The sequence below is a fragment of the Rhynchophorus ferrugineus genome, unplaced genomic scaffold (assembly GCF_030347505.1).
Source record: "Rhynchophorus ferrugineus isolate W39M unplaced genomic scaffold, kcgeb_rfMv2 rfM6, whole genome shotgun sequence".
Lineage (NCBI taxonomy): Eukaryota > Metazoa > Arthropoda > Insecta > Coleoptera > Curculionidae > Rhynchophorus > Rhynchophorus ferrugineus.
In genome coordinates, this window is record NW_027472585.1 from 36,351,563 (window position 1) to 36,367,826 (window position 16,264).

At 33.7% G+C, this 16,264-nt stretch overlaps 2 protein-coding genes across 2 annotated transcripts in view; both read right to left on the bottom strand.

Annotated features, from left to right (window-relative positions):
• The window catches only part of LOC143198704 (uncharacterized), a 237,424-nt gene that overhangs the window by 128,188 nt on the left and 92,972 nt on the right, over positions 1-16,264 (bottom strand). The window lies entirely within an intron of this gene.
• LOC143198273 (zinc finger protein 711) lies at positions 5,775-8,910 on the bottom strand. Its single transcript, XM_076407403.1, has 3 exons — positions 8,863-8,910; positions 7,196-7,248; positions 5,775-7,094 (listed from the first exon to the last, which is right to left on the bottom strand). Exons 1-3 carry the CDS (start codon positions 8,908-8,910, stop codon positions 5,867-5,869), a joined length of 1,329 nt encoding a protein of 442 aa, XP_076263518.1. The 3' UTR covers positions 5,775-5,866.

Below are 16,264 nucleotides of genomic sequence, written 5' to 3' on the forward strand. Positions count from 1 at the left end.
GTGAACGGCTAGATGTTGGTTCAGCTTTCTTTTTTGCGAAAAATACCGATGACATTGCGAACATTGTAACCTAAAAAGTTAATAATAAATTATCACCATAACATTCAGAAAATAAATTAGCTATACTGACCAGAGATACCCATTTCATAGAGAATTCTATCAATGCTAAATTTTATTAATTTCAATACACTGAAATTAGCAATTTTAAAATTAGGTGTAAACAACTACTAAGATTTTCAAAAAGTTGCCAAGCTCCTAAGGTGCGGAGACTAGAGGGACGCTCCATATAATGCTTGTTCATTATGCAGATGTACATTCCGATAATCTACATTTCGTAATGTTTATTATTTTTTAATTAGTTCATAGTGTGTTAATATTATTTATAGTAGTAGTAAACAATACATCATGTGTAAATATAAGATATGAAAAATATAAAGTTAAAAGAGACTAATGCAGACATATAAGACATTTAGAGCTTATTAATGGTGCGATAACAATAAAATGTAAAACATATACGGCAATAATATCTAAGATATCAATTTTGCTTTCTTTCATTTTCATTAACATTTGCAGTACCTCTCATCGCATTGTGATGAATTGATTTTCCAAGGAGAAACACTTTAAATAAGAATGTAAACAACATCATTACTTATCAATATATATCTTTATCGACGTATTCTATCCTGTATCTGCTCAATATTGCTGATTGTCCAACAACAAAATAAACTATATTTGCCGACACACAGATATCTTGCCCAAAGATAAATATTTTCCTAACGCTGTAGAAAAAGTACAAGTAGCAGTCAATAAGATCTATAAATGGACTAGAGACTGGAAAATACAGCTTAATAGCTTCAATTCTGTCCATGATAATTTTGCGTTGCGTCGGAATGACAAAACCTAATTATATCACTTGACGAATGCCCGAGTCCTCCAGCAGAATCAGCTAAATACCTCGACATATAATCTCGATTGTAAATTAAACTGGAAACATCATGTTAGACAAAAAGCAGAGCAGATTAGACTCAAAGTTAGGCAATTGTACTGGTTAGTCTGAAGATACTCTCAACTTGACCTAAAACCAATTTGAACTTATGGGACGCAAATATGGGATTGCAGGAAAACATTAAACCAACTAGTCATCCAACGCAGTCAAAACAAAGTTCTACGATTGTTTATCAATGGTTATCGCTATGTAACCAACGAAGAGCTGCACGATGACCTCGAAATGAAATGGATATAAGAAGTGATCTAAGATTTTGCCTTAAAACATGAAAAAAGGTTACTAAATCACAGCAAGTGCACAACAAACAGGAAATCAGAAGATTGAAGGGCACCAAACCACACGAACTTGTACGGTGTACTAAATCCATTTTAAGTAGCTTAGTTTTATTTTAAGATATACAAACTGATGTATTAATCCCCTACTCGCCTTGCTTGTGTATTAACGCAAGTACAACAGAACAGTAGTAACGAATTAACATGTAAATTAACACTGTACTAAGCATATCTAATGTAAAATATAATTAATAAAAAAAAGTTTTTTCTCAACGAAATATAGGCATGAAAACAATGAAATAATAATGAAATAACAAACTAAATTCAAGTGTTACTAATTTTTAAGTGGTAACTCACCAATCTGTCGTTGAAATCCCACCCTATGTAAACAAAGATCACAACCGCACTAACAATTTTACCAACATGCGAAGAACTACAACTAAAAGAAAGGGCTTCACCCCACACAGCTGTCGGTTGTAGAACATTATCATATGTTTAGAATCAACCTTGTTTTTTTTAAACGGATTGTCCAATAAGTTGACGTAGAACCACTTTTTAACTAATTCTGAATAGAAGATGAGGTTCAAAATTCTGATCAGCGCTTATTGAAAATAATATGTATTTAACTTAAAATGATTTTATCGATGATATATAACGAAAGTGATTTCGAATTTAAAATAAAATATGCTCTATATTAAGGATTAGAAAAAAAAAGTTTATTCTTAGTAAAATTTGTATTAAAAAATATCTCTATTAACATTTCGTATAAAAATATTTGACTAAAATATTTACGCAACTCTTAAACAACAAAACAAAAAATAAACTCTAACAGGAACAAGAACAGTTGAAAATCTTAAAGCCTAAATAGGAACATATGGTTTTTGACTAGTATCAGATCAAATCTATTGATTTAATACTCGTTGTAAGCACCATGCAATATGATGTGCTTCTTCAGGTAAAATTTATTCAGAAAAGTTTCACCACACACCCTGCACCTGTTACGTAACAAGTTGAATTCTTTAAAATGTCTCTTACGATGCACCACGCAGTTTCTCCTGTTACCAAATGTCTTCCCGCAAATGTCGCAAAGGAAATCCCTCGATTTATCATGAACCATTTTCACGTGATGCTTGAGAACTCGTTTGTACTTGAAAGTCCTCTCGCATATGTCACATTTCCAGGGGCGATCTAAACTGTGAACGATCAGGTGGTCTTTCAGCTTACAGGGATGTTTAAACATCCGGTGACAGTGCTGACACTGATATTTTGCCGATTGTTTAACTAAGGACTCGTTATTCTCCACATTTCCCACGGCATCGATTTGAAAGTAAACTTCTTCAAACTCCTCGTTATATATAAGGAATATATCACTAAAACATTAAATATGTCATATATTATTTAGGACTTAGGTCTTACTTAACTAGGAGAGTTAGGGAAAGAATTAGGGAAAGTTGAATTTTGAGAGTATAAGAAAACAAACTTTTTAAAGCAATAATTTATTTATTGCAATAACAATCAAGATAAACCTATGAAAACAAAATCATCCATGTCCAATATATTGTATTTAGCCATTTTTATTATACTCAAATTGTATCTCCAATCCAACCCTTCAATAATACTCAACAATATATATAAATCAGACATGATGCAAGGATTCATTTTCATCGTCAACATACACCTTCTGCACTCCCAAACCAATAAATCCAATTTAACAGAAAATGGAATCTGAGTCGGGATTTAAATAATTCATTCAATAGTCATAAATGTTGTTTTTGTGTGAGTGAATCTATGTCAATATCCGCCATCTTAAAAAGAAAGCAGGCTTACTATACGTACACAAAATAATCGACGATTATGTATCAGGAACCAATTACAGGTCCGGCTGAATGAAATCCAAATAGTCAGGTTTTGAAAATTTTAAGTTAACTATGAAATACAACACGTTAACAGCGAAAACTCACGAAATGGCTCTCTATCACAAGAGCCTCAAATTGGCAGACTTACCATCGATGAGGTCCAAATCCCTTGATTGTAGAAGACAATAAACTATCTCAGTTTATACTTCCATCGTAAATTTAAGTGATCTGAGCTTATAAAACAAGTAATTTTCAAGAGAAATAGGTATCATTATACTTATTAATTATCAATCGTACCAACCAAGGCGCAACTGAATAAAGCTCTGGTCCGCTCTGTATAATTATACGGATCGTAGGTCTAGTAAAGTTTCATATTCCCGACATAGCTCAAATCATTCCAAAGAAAACAAAACACATCACTGTAGATGATCCTAATCATTAGGACAACTCTCGTATCCAAAGAGAAATCGATAGACAATTTCCTACAGAATACACAAGCTAGGTTTCTGAAAGATGCTCACCGATTAGAAAATTAACTTCCCAAAGAAACCAAACAACCAGCAAAGCTCAAATATGTAAGTACCCAGTTCAGTGCAGTATAAATAAAAAACAAAAACTCGCTCGTGCTAGAGTACATGAATAAGGATCATAAAACTGTCTAAGAGAAAAAACAGTTTGTGGGTACGCTCTATAACTAAATCACAGAGTATTATCTATTTGGTTGGGTTACTACAACTCTGTATGGCATCTTTACTGATGATTTGTTACATTATTCAAAAACGCTAAATCTGTAAATAAATGTTTAATTAATTATAAGTTTGCATTTATATTGGTCTTTATACTTCATAAACAAATATATAATACGTTATTTATTTAATTTTTGGGGTGGTGCCAAGAAGATATATTTGAACATAATTCAGCGACTTCAGAACAAAGTGTTGAGGAGTGCTGTAGATGCCTCGTAGTGAGTTAGAAATGGTGATCTCCACAGAAGCCTGGAAATGGACACCAAAAACCAAACTATTAAAAATTTGTTCGGAGATATGAATAAAGAATTCTTCGCTTGTTAATGACTTTCTTACGCTGAACGCTTTTAAGCTAGTGTAGTGAGGTGTTGCATTTAAACTATGCAAAAGCAGTGTATATTATATCCAAAGTAACAGTGAACTCACGTCATTAAAATGTATAATGTATTGCCTATTACAGTTTGATGTTATTCCAGTTAAATAGATGCTTTTCGGTTGTCAAATGTCTGCAATTTTAAAACATTAGTGATAATAAGAGGTTACAAACCGACAAACGTTGTTTTGGCGCTTTTCTTCTTTTAGTCAATTTCAAAACGCTGCTTAATATTTGTAATTGCTCTGGTTAAAAGTGTCGAAGCTAATAAATAGCCGGTCAGAATCATATTACGTTTTTAATGAATAATTTAGGACAGGAACGAGATAATGGGAGCCCGTTCTTACCAGTAAAATGGGATAGAGCGGTAAGTATTGATATTATTAAATATTAAGCTGCGGTGGTTTTATTGGAAACATTTTTATTTTGTTGCAACTGCAGTGATTATTAGTATGGACGTCATGACTAATATCTTTCAAAAATGAAAAACAATACAATTTTGGATTCACCAAAAAGAAAGTGTCTACATACCTTGATGTTAGTTCTATTCGAGATAAAATTTATGAAAAGTAGGAAAAACAGTAAGTGTTTTTTTCAATATAAACATAATTTGACACAATTGTTTCAAATGTAACTGTTAGTTTGGAAACTATCCATAGAAAACTTATGGATAGGCAGCTCTTTGAGGGATATTAGCCATCCCTTCAAACATTGTTAGGAAACCTATAATTTAAATATTCTAAAAATAACCCACCAGAAGGTCTAATGAAACTTCTAAACAGTACTTGCCCTTATACCCATACAATTTTAAAAAGCACATAATAAAGTAAATAATTCAAACAAATAATACATTGTTCTTCATGCTATGATGATCGGCAAAGGCTGTAATTAATGAATGACTTGCAAAACATAAATTAGGGTTTGAATATACCATGTTAAAGAGATAAGTATTTCAAATTGTTATTTAGTAAAAATAAATCGAATTGTATTTTATGGAAAGTCCTTTTTAGAAATAGGACTGAAAAAAGAAAAAGAAGATTTATTTGCATAGATATGTGTGTAATTGTTCAGAATATATATAAGCATTTGGCTAAAATGTACGAGGAGAAAACTAATACAAACTGTTTTGCAGATATGGCAAATGTTTTAGAGAAAATGTAGTAATTAAACTTAATTTTATCAAGAAAAATGTACTGAGGTAGTAACAGAAGAAACTAAGGAGAAATACACAGATATCAGAATGATTTGGCAAGAAACCATAGCAGTGAAGGAAACAAGATCTAAACATAAATAGGTAAATCTGATCTATAATAAAAATAAAATAAAATAACTTTAACCTCCAAGCTATTGTGGCTATTTAACTGTAATTAAAGTCCACTAATTCGTTCTATTTGTAGGCACTTAACAGTTGTTGTTAGTTGTGAGCGTTAAACAGTGTTAATGAAGTAGCGTCCTTCGAAATGCGACGAAGAATGTTATCATCTGCAGTATGTGAATATATAACACTATTTAAATAAAAAATATATATAAAAGGAAGTTTTATTCAAAACTGAAAAATCTCATTGTATAATACAAATATAGAACGGACAATAGCAACAGAAATGTTATAAATATCAATAGCGTTCGGCAGAATGTTGACTGCTAACGTGGGCCGTCAGATACTTCCTTCCGGTGAAGGTTTTTCTGCAAAACTCACACTCGAACGGCCGCTGGCCAGTGTGAACATTCACGTGATGATCCAACAAACTTTTCTTGATAAAAGTCTTTTCACAATACGAGCACTGGAAGGGTTTAACGTCACTTTCAGGATGAGTACGTAAGTGTTGTCGTAGGAACGTGTTCAGTATGAAACTTTTATCGCAAAACTGACACTGAAACGGTTTCTCGCCTCGGTGTATCATCAGATGAAACTTCAGGCCGTCCTTACCGCGGAAGAACTTCCCGCAGTACTCGCACTTGTAGTTTTTGCCATCGTTCTCGTGTGCGGCTTTATAATGGCGCTTCAAGTCCGAGAAGGCCTTGTTACACAGTTGGCACTTTTCCGGAGGTGGTTTCTTGTAGTTCGGATCATGAAGCTTCATGTGGTTGCGCAGGTTGCCCTTATCTCCGATGCTGGCGCCGCAGACGTCGCATATATGCCGCTTGCCGTAATGCTTCGAGTTTAAGTGCTTCTGCAAGTAGAAGTTGTTCAGGAACCCTTTCCCGCAGAACTCGCAGAATATCGTGTACTCTTTCAAGTGTCGTTTCCGATGAACGGCACAGTTTCTCTTGGTGGAGAAGAGCTTGCCGCAAATATCACAGGTGATTTGTTCGTTGGTGTTCATGTGCAGGGTTTTGACATGATAACTGAGTACCCGCTGGTGCTTGAACGTCTTGTCGCAATATGAACATCTCAAGGGCCTCTCGTCACTATGTACTATACTATGTTTCTTCAGATAAAAGTTACTCAAAAACGCTTTACCACATATCTCGCATTTTATGTTGTACTCTTTACCGTGTCTTTTCCGATGAACTATACAATTCCTCTTGTTACCAAATATCTTTCCACACACGTCGCAAGGGAAATTTTCCGATTCTCCGTGAACGGTCTTGATGTGATAGTCGAGGACGCGTTTGTGTTTGAATGTCTTGTCGCATACGTCACATTTCCAAGGGCGATCCGAGCTATGGACGATGAAGTGATTTTTTAGCTTGCAGCGTTGTTGAAACACCCGGTCGCAATACTGACACTGATATCCCGCTGGTGTTTTAATTATGGGGACACCGTTCTCGTCTCGTTCCAAATTATCGGCCTTAGTAGAAATGTCATCCCATCCGTCTTTCAATTTGTCGGATACATCACTAAAACATTAAACATATGTCATACATATATATTGATTAAAGCTTTTAAAAAATTAGCGCTGTTTGAAATTTTAATGAATTTACAAAACATCCACTTTTACCTGCATATTTTATTTTCAACGTTCAGAATAGTATGGGCTGAATTTTTTTTCCACTAGACACCGTAACGATTAGCTTGAGGATTTATCGACTGTTTATTAAATATCTCTATTTTATTATGAAACATTCAAATGTTTCATTGTTAACTAGTTTAAATAAGTTTTTAGAATTGCCGTTCTCGCCGTGGCCTTGAAAATAGCGTGCCAAGTTTCATGCAATTTATATGAAAAATATATGGTTTTATATGTTGTTTGTAATTTGATTGTAAATAACAATGTACAATAGCAGCATTTTGGAAATCTATTTTTTAAGATTATTTATTAATGCTATAAGGTAAAAAGAATAAAATTTTGAGAAATATATAGTAAAAGACGCTCATGTTAATTGATTTTTTATTGAATTTATAAAAACTATTTCAATGTTTATTCAAGCCAACAAGTTAGTTATGTGATGGCTAATTGACAGTTATGTAATTTATGACACATTAACAGTAATACGTTACCTCTATTTTACTATTTATGAGAGAATTTTCAAATTTATACAATATTAAAAATAATGCAATTCAAATATTAATAAAATATGATTACTTCTTACAAATACAAAGTAATACTAAAATATAAAATTAATTATACACTGCCATGCCAATAAAATTATTAAAAATGAAAAGATCTCTACAACACAGACATCCAACCAATTATATCTGTCCTTTTCTCTTTCAGAATTAGTACGAGACGTAATTCGTATTATAACCCAAGGGGTGCATTTGAATGAAAAAGTAATTACAATTCACTCCACTACTTTTTTGACTATTGAATGGTTCGAATATTCTTGCGAATATTGTTTTATATTTTATTCTATAGTTCCCAACGCTAGAATTAATACTTTTATAACAGTGAATAGTAAGAAAACATTCCAACCATTCGATAGTTAAAAACGTAGTCTGAATCAATGAAAATCGTAATTACTATTTCATTCGAATGCGTGCTTACGAAATTCGTACTAATTTTGAGAGGAAAAGGAAAGTGACAATTATGGAGTGCCTTACGTTGCAGCAAGAACGAAAAAAAAATTGCTAACAAATGAGACTAGTAGCGAATGAAACATTATAATTTTCCATTCGATAGTACCAGTCAACCACTACATATCTAATAGTCAGTCATTCACCATTCGATGTTAAAAGTCGCCACATTCACCAGACAATGTCCCATTTGATTATTACGTGGTGCTGCGTAGTCTACGCATCGTCTCTATTTATAGAAGATCTTGGATAACCCCAAATATTATCAAAAAATTGTAAAAATGTCCAAATTAGAGGAAAGCACGATAATACTCACTAAAGCATATAATCAATAGACGCAGAAAATATGCAAAATTACACCTTTCGGAGCAAAAAATAGGAAACAAAACTACATTATTACTATACAGTCTCTTTATTAACATGTTTTTATTGGATCGTGTAAATGGTACGAGAGATAATCCATTTCGACACCGCCAACGACAAGAGCCTTATTTTTTAGAAAAGAAAATTTTACCGCACTCGCACTTGTACCGCTTATGATCGGAGTGGTACCTTATATGAACGGTGGGAGATGTTTTCTGGGTAATTTTTTTCGAACAAATAAGATACTAGAACGGTTTGTGACCGGTGTGGGTTCTTTAGTGGACTTACAGGTACTCTTTCGAGGCGAACCTCTATCACACACATCACAGAAGTCATTTCTGACGCCCGTAAGTATCTTAATGTAAAGAATGTGCTACTCTGTGACTCTTGAGATTTCGTTTAGTCATGTAACTATCAACAGTCACAGAATATATGCAAAATTACACTTTTAGGAGCAAAAAATAGGAAACAAAACAACTACATTACTTGTATACAGTCTTTTTATTAACATGGTTTTATTGGATCGTGTAAATGGTAGGAGAGATAATCGATTTCCACACCGCCAACATCATGAGCCTTGTAATGAGTCATCAGATGACTCTTCGTAGTAAAATTTTTACCGCACTCGCACTTATACGGCTTGTGACCGGTGTGGTACCTTAAATGAACGGTGAGAGACGTCTTCTGGGTAAATTTTTTCGGACAAATATGACATTGGAACGGTTTGTGGCCGGTGTGGGTTCTTTGGTGAACTTGCAGGTATTCTTTCGAGGCGAAGCTCTTATCGCACACGTCACAGAAGAAATCTTTGACGCCCGTGTGCATTTTTACGTGGGTCTCCAGGGTGTTCTTGCTGCTTACAGTTTTGCCACAAATTCGGCATACGTACGGTTTGGTGCGAGAGTGCACCACCATGTGGCTCTTTAGATTGCGTTTAGTCATGTAACTTTTGCCGCAGATATCACAAATATGATCCCGGACTTGACCGTGATCGGGATCGTGAATCGAGCGATGCTCTTTCAGAGCGGAAATACTGCTTAACTTCAGACCACAGATTTCACACACTCGACCGGGATTATCGTGTATGGCGGTTTTGTGACCAGCACATTCGGCTTCCGAAATGAAACCCTTACTGCACACGTCACAAAAGGCGACGAACTCCGCCAGGTGCCTCTTACGATGAGCGTTCAAATGAGACTTGTGGATGAACATTTTCATGCACATGTCGCACTTAAATGACGGTTTGTCATGGGTCCGAGCATGAGCCGTGACCTCGTAATTGAATCTGAATAATTTCCCGCAAACCTTACAAGGAATCTTACGCTCTTCTGTATGCCTCATCAAATGCTTCTTCAAGAGTTTCTTGGTGGTACAGACCCGTTTACAGATATCGCATTTGAAACCCGATGATTTCTCGCCGTTCTCAATATTTTGATTAGTCATAGAAAACGCTTGATCGTTGTCGATCAAACGCTGAAATTGTTCATCTGTAGCGATGTTGTTCAAGATGGCGGTGCATTCTTCTTCGGTAGATAAAAGGTTCAAAAGATCATCGGTGGCGTTGAGTTGATCGACAACGGTGCTAGCTGGGATATTTTCCGATTTCTGACAATCAAAGTTCTCCATCAAACTTAAATTGGTGGGCAAGTTATCCATGTTAAAATTCAAATATAACTGTTCATTATAGAGAAGCCTAAAATGGGAAAAACTAATATTAGTTTAATTTATAGCCTACTATCTATTTAGTATTTATTTATAACCACTAATTATTGATATACAATTTAATGCTGCTATATGTTTTAATACAAACAACCATATTTCTAATTTAGCTTCAAATTATATAATAGAAAAATACAGAGGTTTTCTTAGAAGAAAGGATTAATGAAGATGCAAATATTTATAACAAACTGATTGTACGAGTCTTGAGTTTAGATTAACACAATGTTTTACATCAAGCAGTAGATTTTAACAAACGATTAAAAAAAAATTGAAATGGCGAAACTTTTCCCACTTAGCACAAGAAAAATCAAATTAAACCATCTCGTCATGCAGAATTGTTCTTTATAATAAAATAATTTAGGAACTATATCCCTCTTTATAGGATTGAACTCATATTGCAGATACAATAAAATGTAATATAAATTGTAAAGTCACAAAGACAGTATCGATCCTTATTCAGAGGTTGAAACATTTTCTGTTCATTCACTTATCTTATTCTGTAACTAAATGTACAAAACGAAAAATCTACCTGCCAAACAGGTAAGATCCAGGTCTATAAATTAAAAATATTATATTGGCGGTGAACATGGGGGTTTCATTTGTAAAGCGGATTAGGAATATTTTTAGCCTGTGAATTCTAATACGAAATAACTGTAAAACTTTGCTAGTTTAGCTAAAATGTAAAAGAAATCAACAAGGAGGCTCTAATAAACTAGTTTAATGAATTAACCATTTGAGTAATTTTTAAAATGAGTAATATTACATCATTAATTAATTTACAATAATTGTAATTAAATTTTTTTATCACTTATAATACTGGGGCCATTCTAAAGCAAATAATCGAATGACAATAGAAATGAGCAAATTAAATCAGTGAGACTGTAAATCTGGCATTCAGATGTAACAATAACACATTTCTAAACAGATTTAACCTATATATTTTATATAATACATGTATGTAAAATTATTTATATTTATATATAAGCGTCACTTATTATATTAGAATATTATAAAATAGAATTAAACCCTATAATATAGATATAATATAGACTAATACTAATAGTGAATACTAATAGACCCTATAAAAATAGATTTAAACCCTCAGTATCGTATTGTGCTCGCCATTCTAGAGTCTCCATTTTATTTACATAATAATGAACTGTACATAAATTATATTTTACTATTCTACTAATTTCTACTATAAAATATATTCAATTCTACTATAAAATGTATATATATATATATATATATATATATATATATATATATATATATATATATTGAGGTTGAGGTGAACGAAATCTGTTAAAAAAAATAAAACAAATTGTCATGAAAGTACATATTTTAATGCTTAAAAAATCCACTACTAAACAAAAAAGACCACATCCTATGAAACGGATGAATTTTATCTCCTTAAACTAAATGTATTAATAGGTGCTATATTTGTTATACATCTCAACAAAAAAAATGTGGTTCTTACCTTAATTTGTAAATGATTATTACAAAAAACAAAATGGTTGATGACTAAGTAGTTAAATATTTACTTATATCTAACTATTATATACGTATATAGGATATAAGTATATAATATTAACAATATTTTCATATCACACTTTTCTGATATTTTGGGCTGGACTAAACGAAGATCCGGAACAAAACTGATTTTTAAGTTTTATAGGAATAAACACGATGACACCTCTTTTTATGGGACTGTAGGACGTTGAAATCAGAATTAGCGAAGTTGCACAAATCACACACGTACAATTGGTGGTGTGCAACGAGATGGTCTCTGTAATGACGAATAATACAAGTTCGAAATGGACACAAATGGCAGATATAGTAGTTTCTTATATGGGTATAAAGATGTTGCCGATCGGGAAAGATGTTATTGCAACAGCGACACTGAAAAGCCACGCCATTTTCGGGAACAGACATCGTTCTTTTGGGTTTATCTAAGAGTTCGCTTAACTTTTTAACAAATATTTTTGGTTTGCTGCTCGAAGCGGTGGCAGCAGCAGCGGTACTAGTGGATGGAGTCTCAGTGGACACCTTAGGACCAGTTACTGCTAAATTACTATTCTTCTTTATGATTATCTTCACCGGTTTATTAATCTGACGGGAATCTTCATTTTCAGCATCACCGTCTATCACAATAACATCGCTGGACGCCGAACTGTTCGAAGTACCCTCGTTAGCATCAGAGCTCGATGATGTTTCAGTAGCCGAGGGATTTTCTACCAGCGACTTCGATAAAAATTTCGCAAACTCGCCTTCGAAATGCGTTGTGTGCACGGAGTTAGTTTTCTGATTGTTATCGTTCGACTGTTCAGTAATTATTGTCGCCACGTTTGTTATCATGGGCATAGTGAAAGCAGGCGCATCTGATTTTTTACCCACTAAAATCTTCTGACCTTTGGGTGTCGAGACCAACACCTGCACCGGTTTTACTTGACCTGATTCATCCAGGCTTACCTGATTCCTCGGCAGAACGAAATAAAATAGAGGCGTGTTCGTATTTGGTGTCACTTGTTGCTGTGGTAATTGACTTACCATAATGGAGCCAGCGTTAACTTGTGGAGAAACAATCAAAGGAGTTGTTGTAGTATTACTAGACATAACCGTAACGGGTAATTGTAATGGTGATCGAGTTGCAGTTGTTGCATTAACTAACAAATCATTTGAATGTACTTGTTCAGATACATTAGTCTTTAGCCGACTCGATACAGTGGTACTATTACTGGTGGTACTTGTACTATTACTAATTGGCGGAACAGTGTCTTCGGATGGTTTTTCAGTTGTCTCTTGTTGGCCCTGAATCGGTACGAGTTCCGGAATGATTTTCGGAATAATAGATCGAATAACCAATTTAGGCGGAGCGGTCCCTTTCTTAGCTACTTTGGTCTGAATCGTAAAATTGGGGCGCATTTTCTCATTAGACTGGCCCTCTTTGTTATCTTTTATTGATTTGTTTTTTCGCATTATAAATTTCCGTCCTAAGTCCTTCTTCTCTATCCGTACAAATCTCGTTTTCTGTTTCATCAATAATTTGTGTCGTTCCTTATGCTTCGACAGAGATTCTTCGGTGGTAAAGACGTCATAGCAGACGTCGCAGTCGTATACCGTAACTCGCGATGGACCTTGTACCGTAGATTCAGGTTTCGACACGATCGCACTTGTCACGGTTGTTGGAGTTGGAGAAGAAGGAACCACAATCGTGGAAGAAGAAGAAGAAGCCAGGGTAGTGGTCGATGAAGGAACGACAGTACAGGTCGAGGAGCAGATAACAGTGGTTTTAACATTTCCCACGCTACTAATCTTTTCTAATACGCTATGGAGGAATGCGTAATGTCTTCTCAATTGATAGCAATCATCAAACGAATCCGGACACATCTGGCATTTGTATGCAAACTTTGGATATAACTTGGAGTTGTGTTGAAACACGTGTACCACGAATCCACCCCTGGTGTTGAAATGACGATCGCATTTAACACAGTAATATTTACACACGCCATCTATGTGATTATGTGCGTTGATAGCTTCCGAATCGATGAAAAACTCATTACAATTTATGCACAAATACTTCGTTCCAACGCGAACCGGCGTCTCCGGCTCACACTGGATCTCTTTTACGGTTAAAGTTGGTTCTTGAACTATTACAGGTGCCGTATCATCCTGACTTTCATCGGACTCGTCGACATCTTCATTGGAACAACATTTCTTGTGTGCATCCAGGTCATCCTTATTAAAAAACTTACTAAAACACAAGTAACAAGTGAACCTTCGTCTTCCCGAACACTGTTCAGCGTTGGTATGAGGTATCTCTTTCGTTAGCGTTACAGATCTTTTTATGTCCGTCAAAAAAATGCGAACCTGCTTGTTAAAATGATGAGAAATATACTCTTTCTTTTTGTTTTCGGGCCAAAGATGAAATCTAAAAATAAACACACAGTTAGCTAAAATGGTTTTGATCTCTCGTCTTTTAAAGAAACGTTAACTCAGAGTAAATTGGTGGACTGTCCTATATTTTATCGATTATTTATTACTTCACATGTCATATCAACAAAAAATTTTATTTTTCATTACGTTTATTATTTATGGAGATTTAATTGTGAAAAAAAAGGCACTGATTATTATTTCTCTTGTCACTGTCGGCAATATTCCAATTCAGTCTGGGAAAACGATACACTTTTTGATCCGGTTGGATTTTTGTATATATCCATAAATAAGGTGGTGACGAAACCGAAATTAATAACCATCAATAGAGGATGCAGGACTTTTGTTCGGAAGAGGTAGCTTTTGTCAAGGTAAACACTAAAAATATAGAAAATGTTATTTTGTTAATTTTGTTTTTGTTTGCTGAATTTTACCGGCCATAATTTCGGAGGGTATTCAAACTGTTCTTCGTCATAATTAGGGTTTCCAGTATCACTCCATCTTCGAATTTTCATGACTAAAACCTAAAATCTTAAACCAATAGTTCTTTAAAAATTATTTATTAAAAAATTGAGGGGAATCATAATTCTTAGATGCAAATTGTTGAATTTGAAGAACTAGGACAGGAACACACATTACATTAAAAAATGCAGGCGTATTACTCTCTCCTGCGCAAACTAATCCGTAAATACGAAGTTAGTTTAAAAGTATTTATTACAATAATATACATCAAATTACAGATACAATAATCTTGAAATTGTGGACGTTTACTTGCTTCTACAAAGGTTACTACTAATTTATTACTCTTTAGGATTCAACTCACATAAATATAACAATTGTTAAGCAAAACCTTTATTACGACATTATGCCAAGTTCTATCTTGATCATTTCTGTTAGATTGATTTAATTCTAACAGATATTTTTGTATAGCTTTCCTAATAGCTATAATTTCCCTATTTATATTGTCTACCAGTAAATTAACTATTAAACTATTTCAATCACGTGACTATTCTGTTAATTGTACGCACATTTAAAATAATTTCGAAAGTGCGAAAACCTACCCACAATACCAATCACGTTATTGTTCTGTGTTAAGTGTGCATGCGCAGTATAAACCAATGAGAAGCTCGTATTTTCATGTCTGAAAACACGTTCAATTACCCACTCTTGGATGCTTTTTATCAGTAGGCATATAAATGAATTCGTAAATAATCATCCAAAATGCCTAACTAACTACACCTACCTGACTTTTTTATATGTATGAAAATGTTGCCCGCTTGTAGGAATTTACAAATCTGCGAGGAATCTCGTGGTGATCGGTATTATGCATTGAAAGAAAGGAGATTTCTTCGTCTAATCGTAAATATAATATCAATAGACCAAGTCGAAACACTTTAACAACAACTCCAAACACTTAATCAATCTTTTAAACATTTTCTTAGATTACCTCATCAATATCGAACGACACCTCATACTTCAATGCCATATTTGAATTTTATAAATATAATTCCATATAATATAAAAACCACCTAAAAAATGGTTGATTTCTATACGATTTTATCAATAACAGTATTTAAGAACAGTAATAATAGATTGATTATATTGGCAATCAATAATAATAGTACTTTAGTATGTTTTGGTCAGTAACAGATAACCATTATAAAAAATGGGAAAAATGCTTGCAAGAAAAATATGAAAAACTGCAACGTTATAATTCATAACATTAAACTTTATACCATGTTATGTAATAAATAAATATCATTTAAACGGTCGAGACTTGTTTTTACTTCTTAAAATAATTTTAAGAAGGAATTTGCGGAAAATTAACCAATTAGTCTCCCTAATTTGAGGAATTTGATTTGAATTATTGAGGAACTTGATAAGTCGATATTGGCAACCATGATGTATAAAGCTAACACTATATTATTTGTGTAATTTTAGGTGTTTCTAGTCAACTGTATTGAAATTACCAGTTCTATCGAGAAAAAAACAACATTCATTAAAATTTCGAGAACATTCTGAGGCAGAGGTTCTCATA

Coding starts and splice junctions, on each gene's coding strand:
- LOC143198273 (XM_076407403.1), bottom strand. CDS start 8,910: ATGACTTCTGTGATGTGTGTGATAGAGGTTCGCCTCGAAAGAGTACCT. Junction 7,249..8,862: donor TTCGCCTCGAAAGAGTACCT/GTAAGTCCACTA, acceptor TACGGTGTCTAG/TGGAAAAAAAATTCAGCCCA. Junction 7,095..7,195: donor GTTGAAAATAAAATATGCAG/GTAAAAGTGGAT, acceptor TTAATGTTTTAG/TGATGTATCCGACAAATTGA.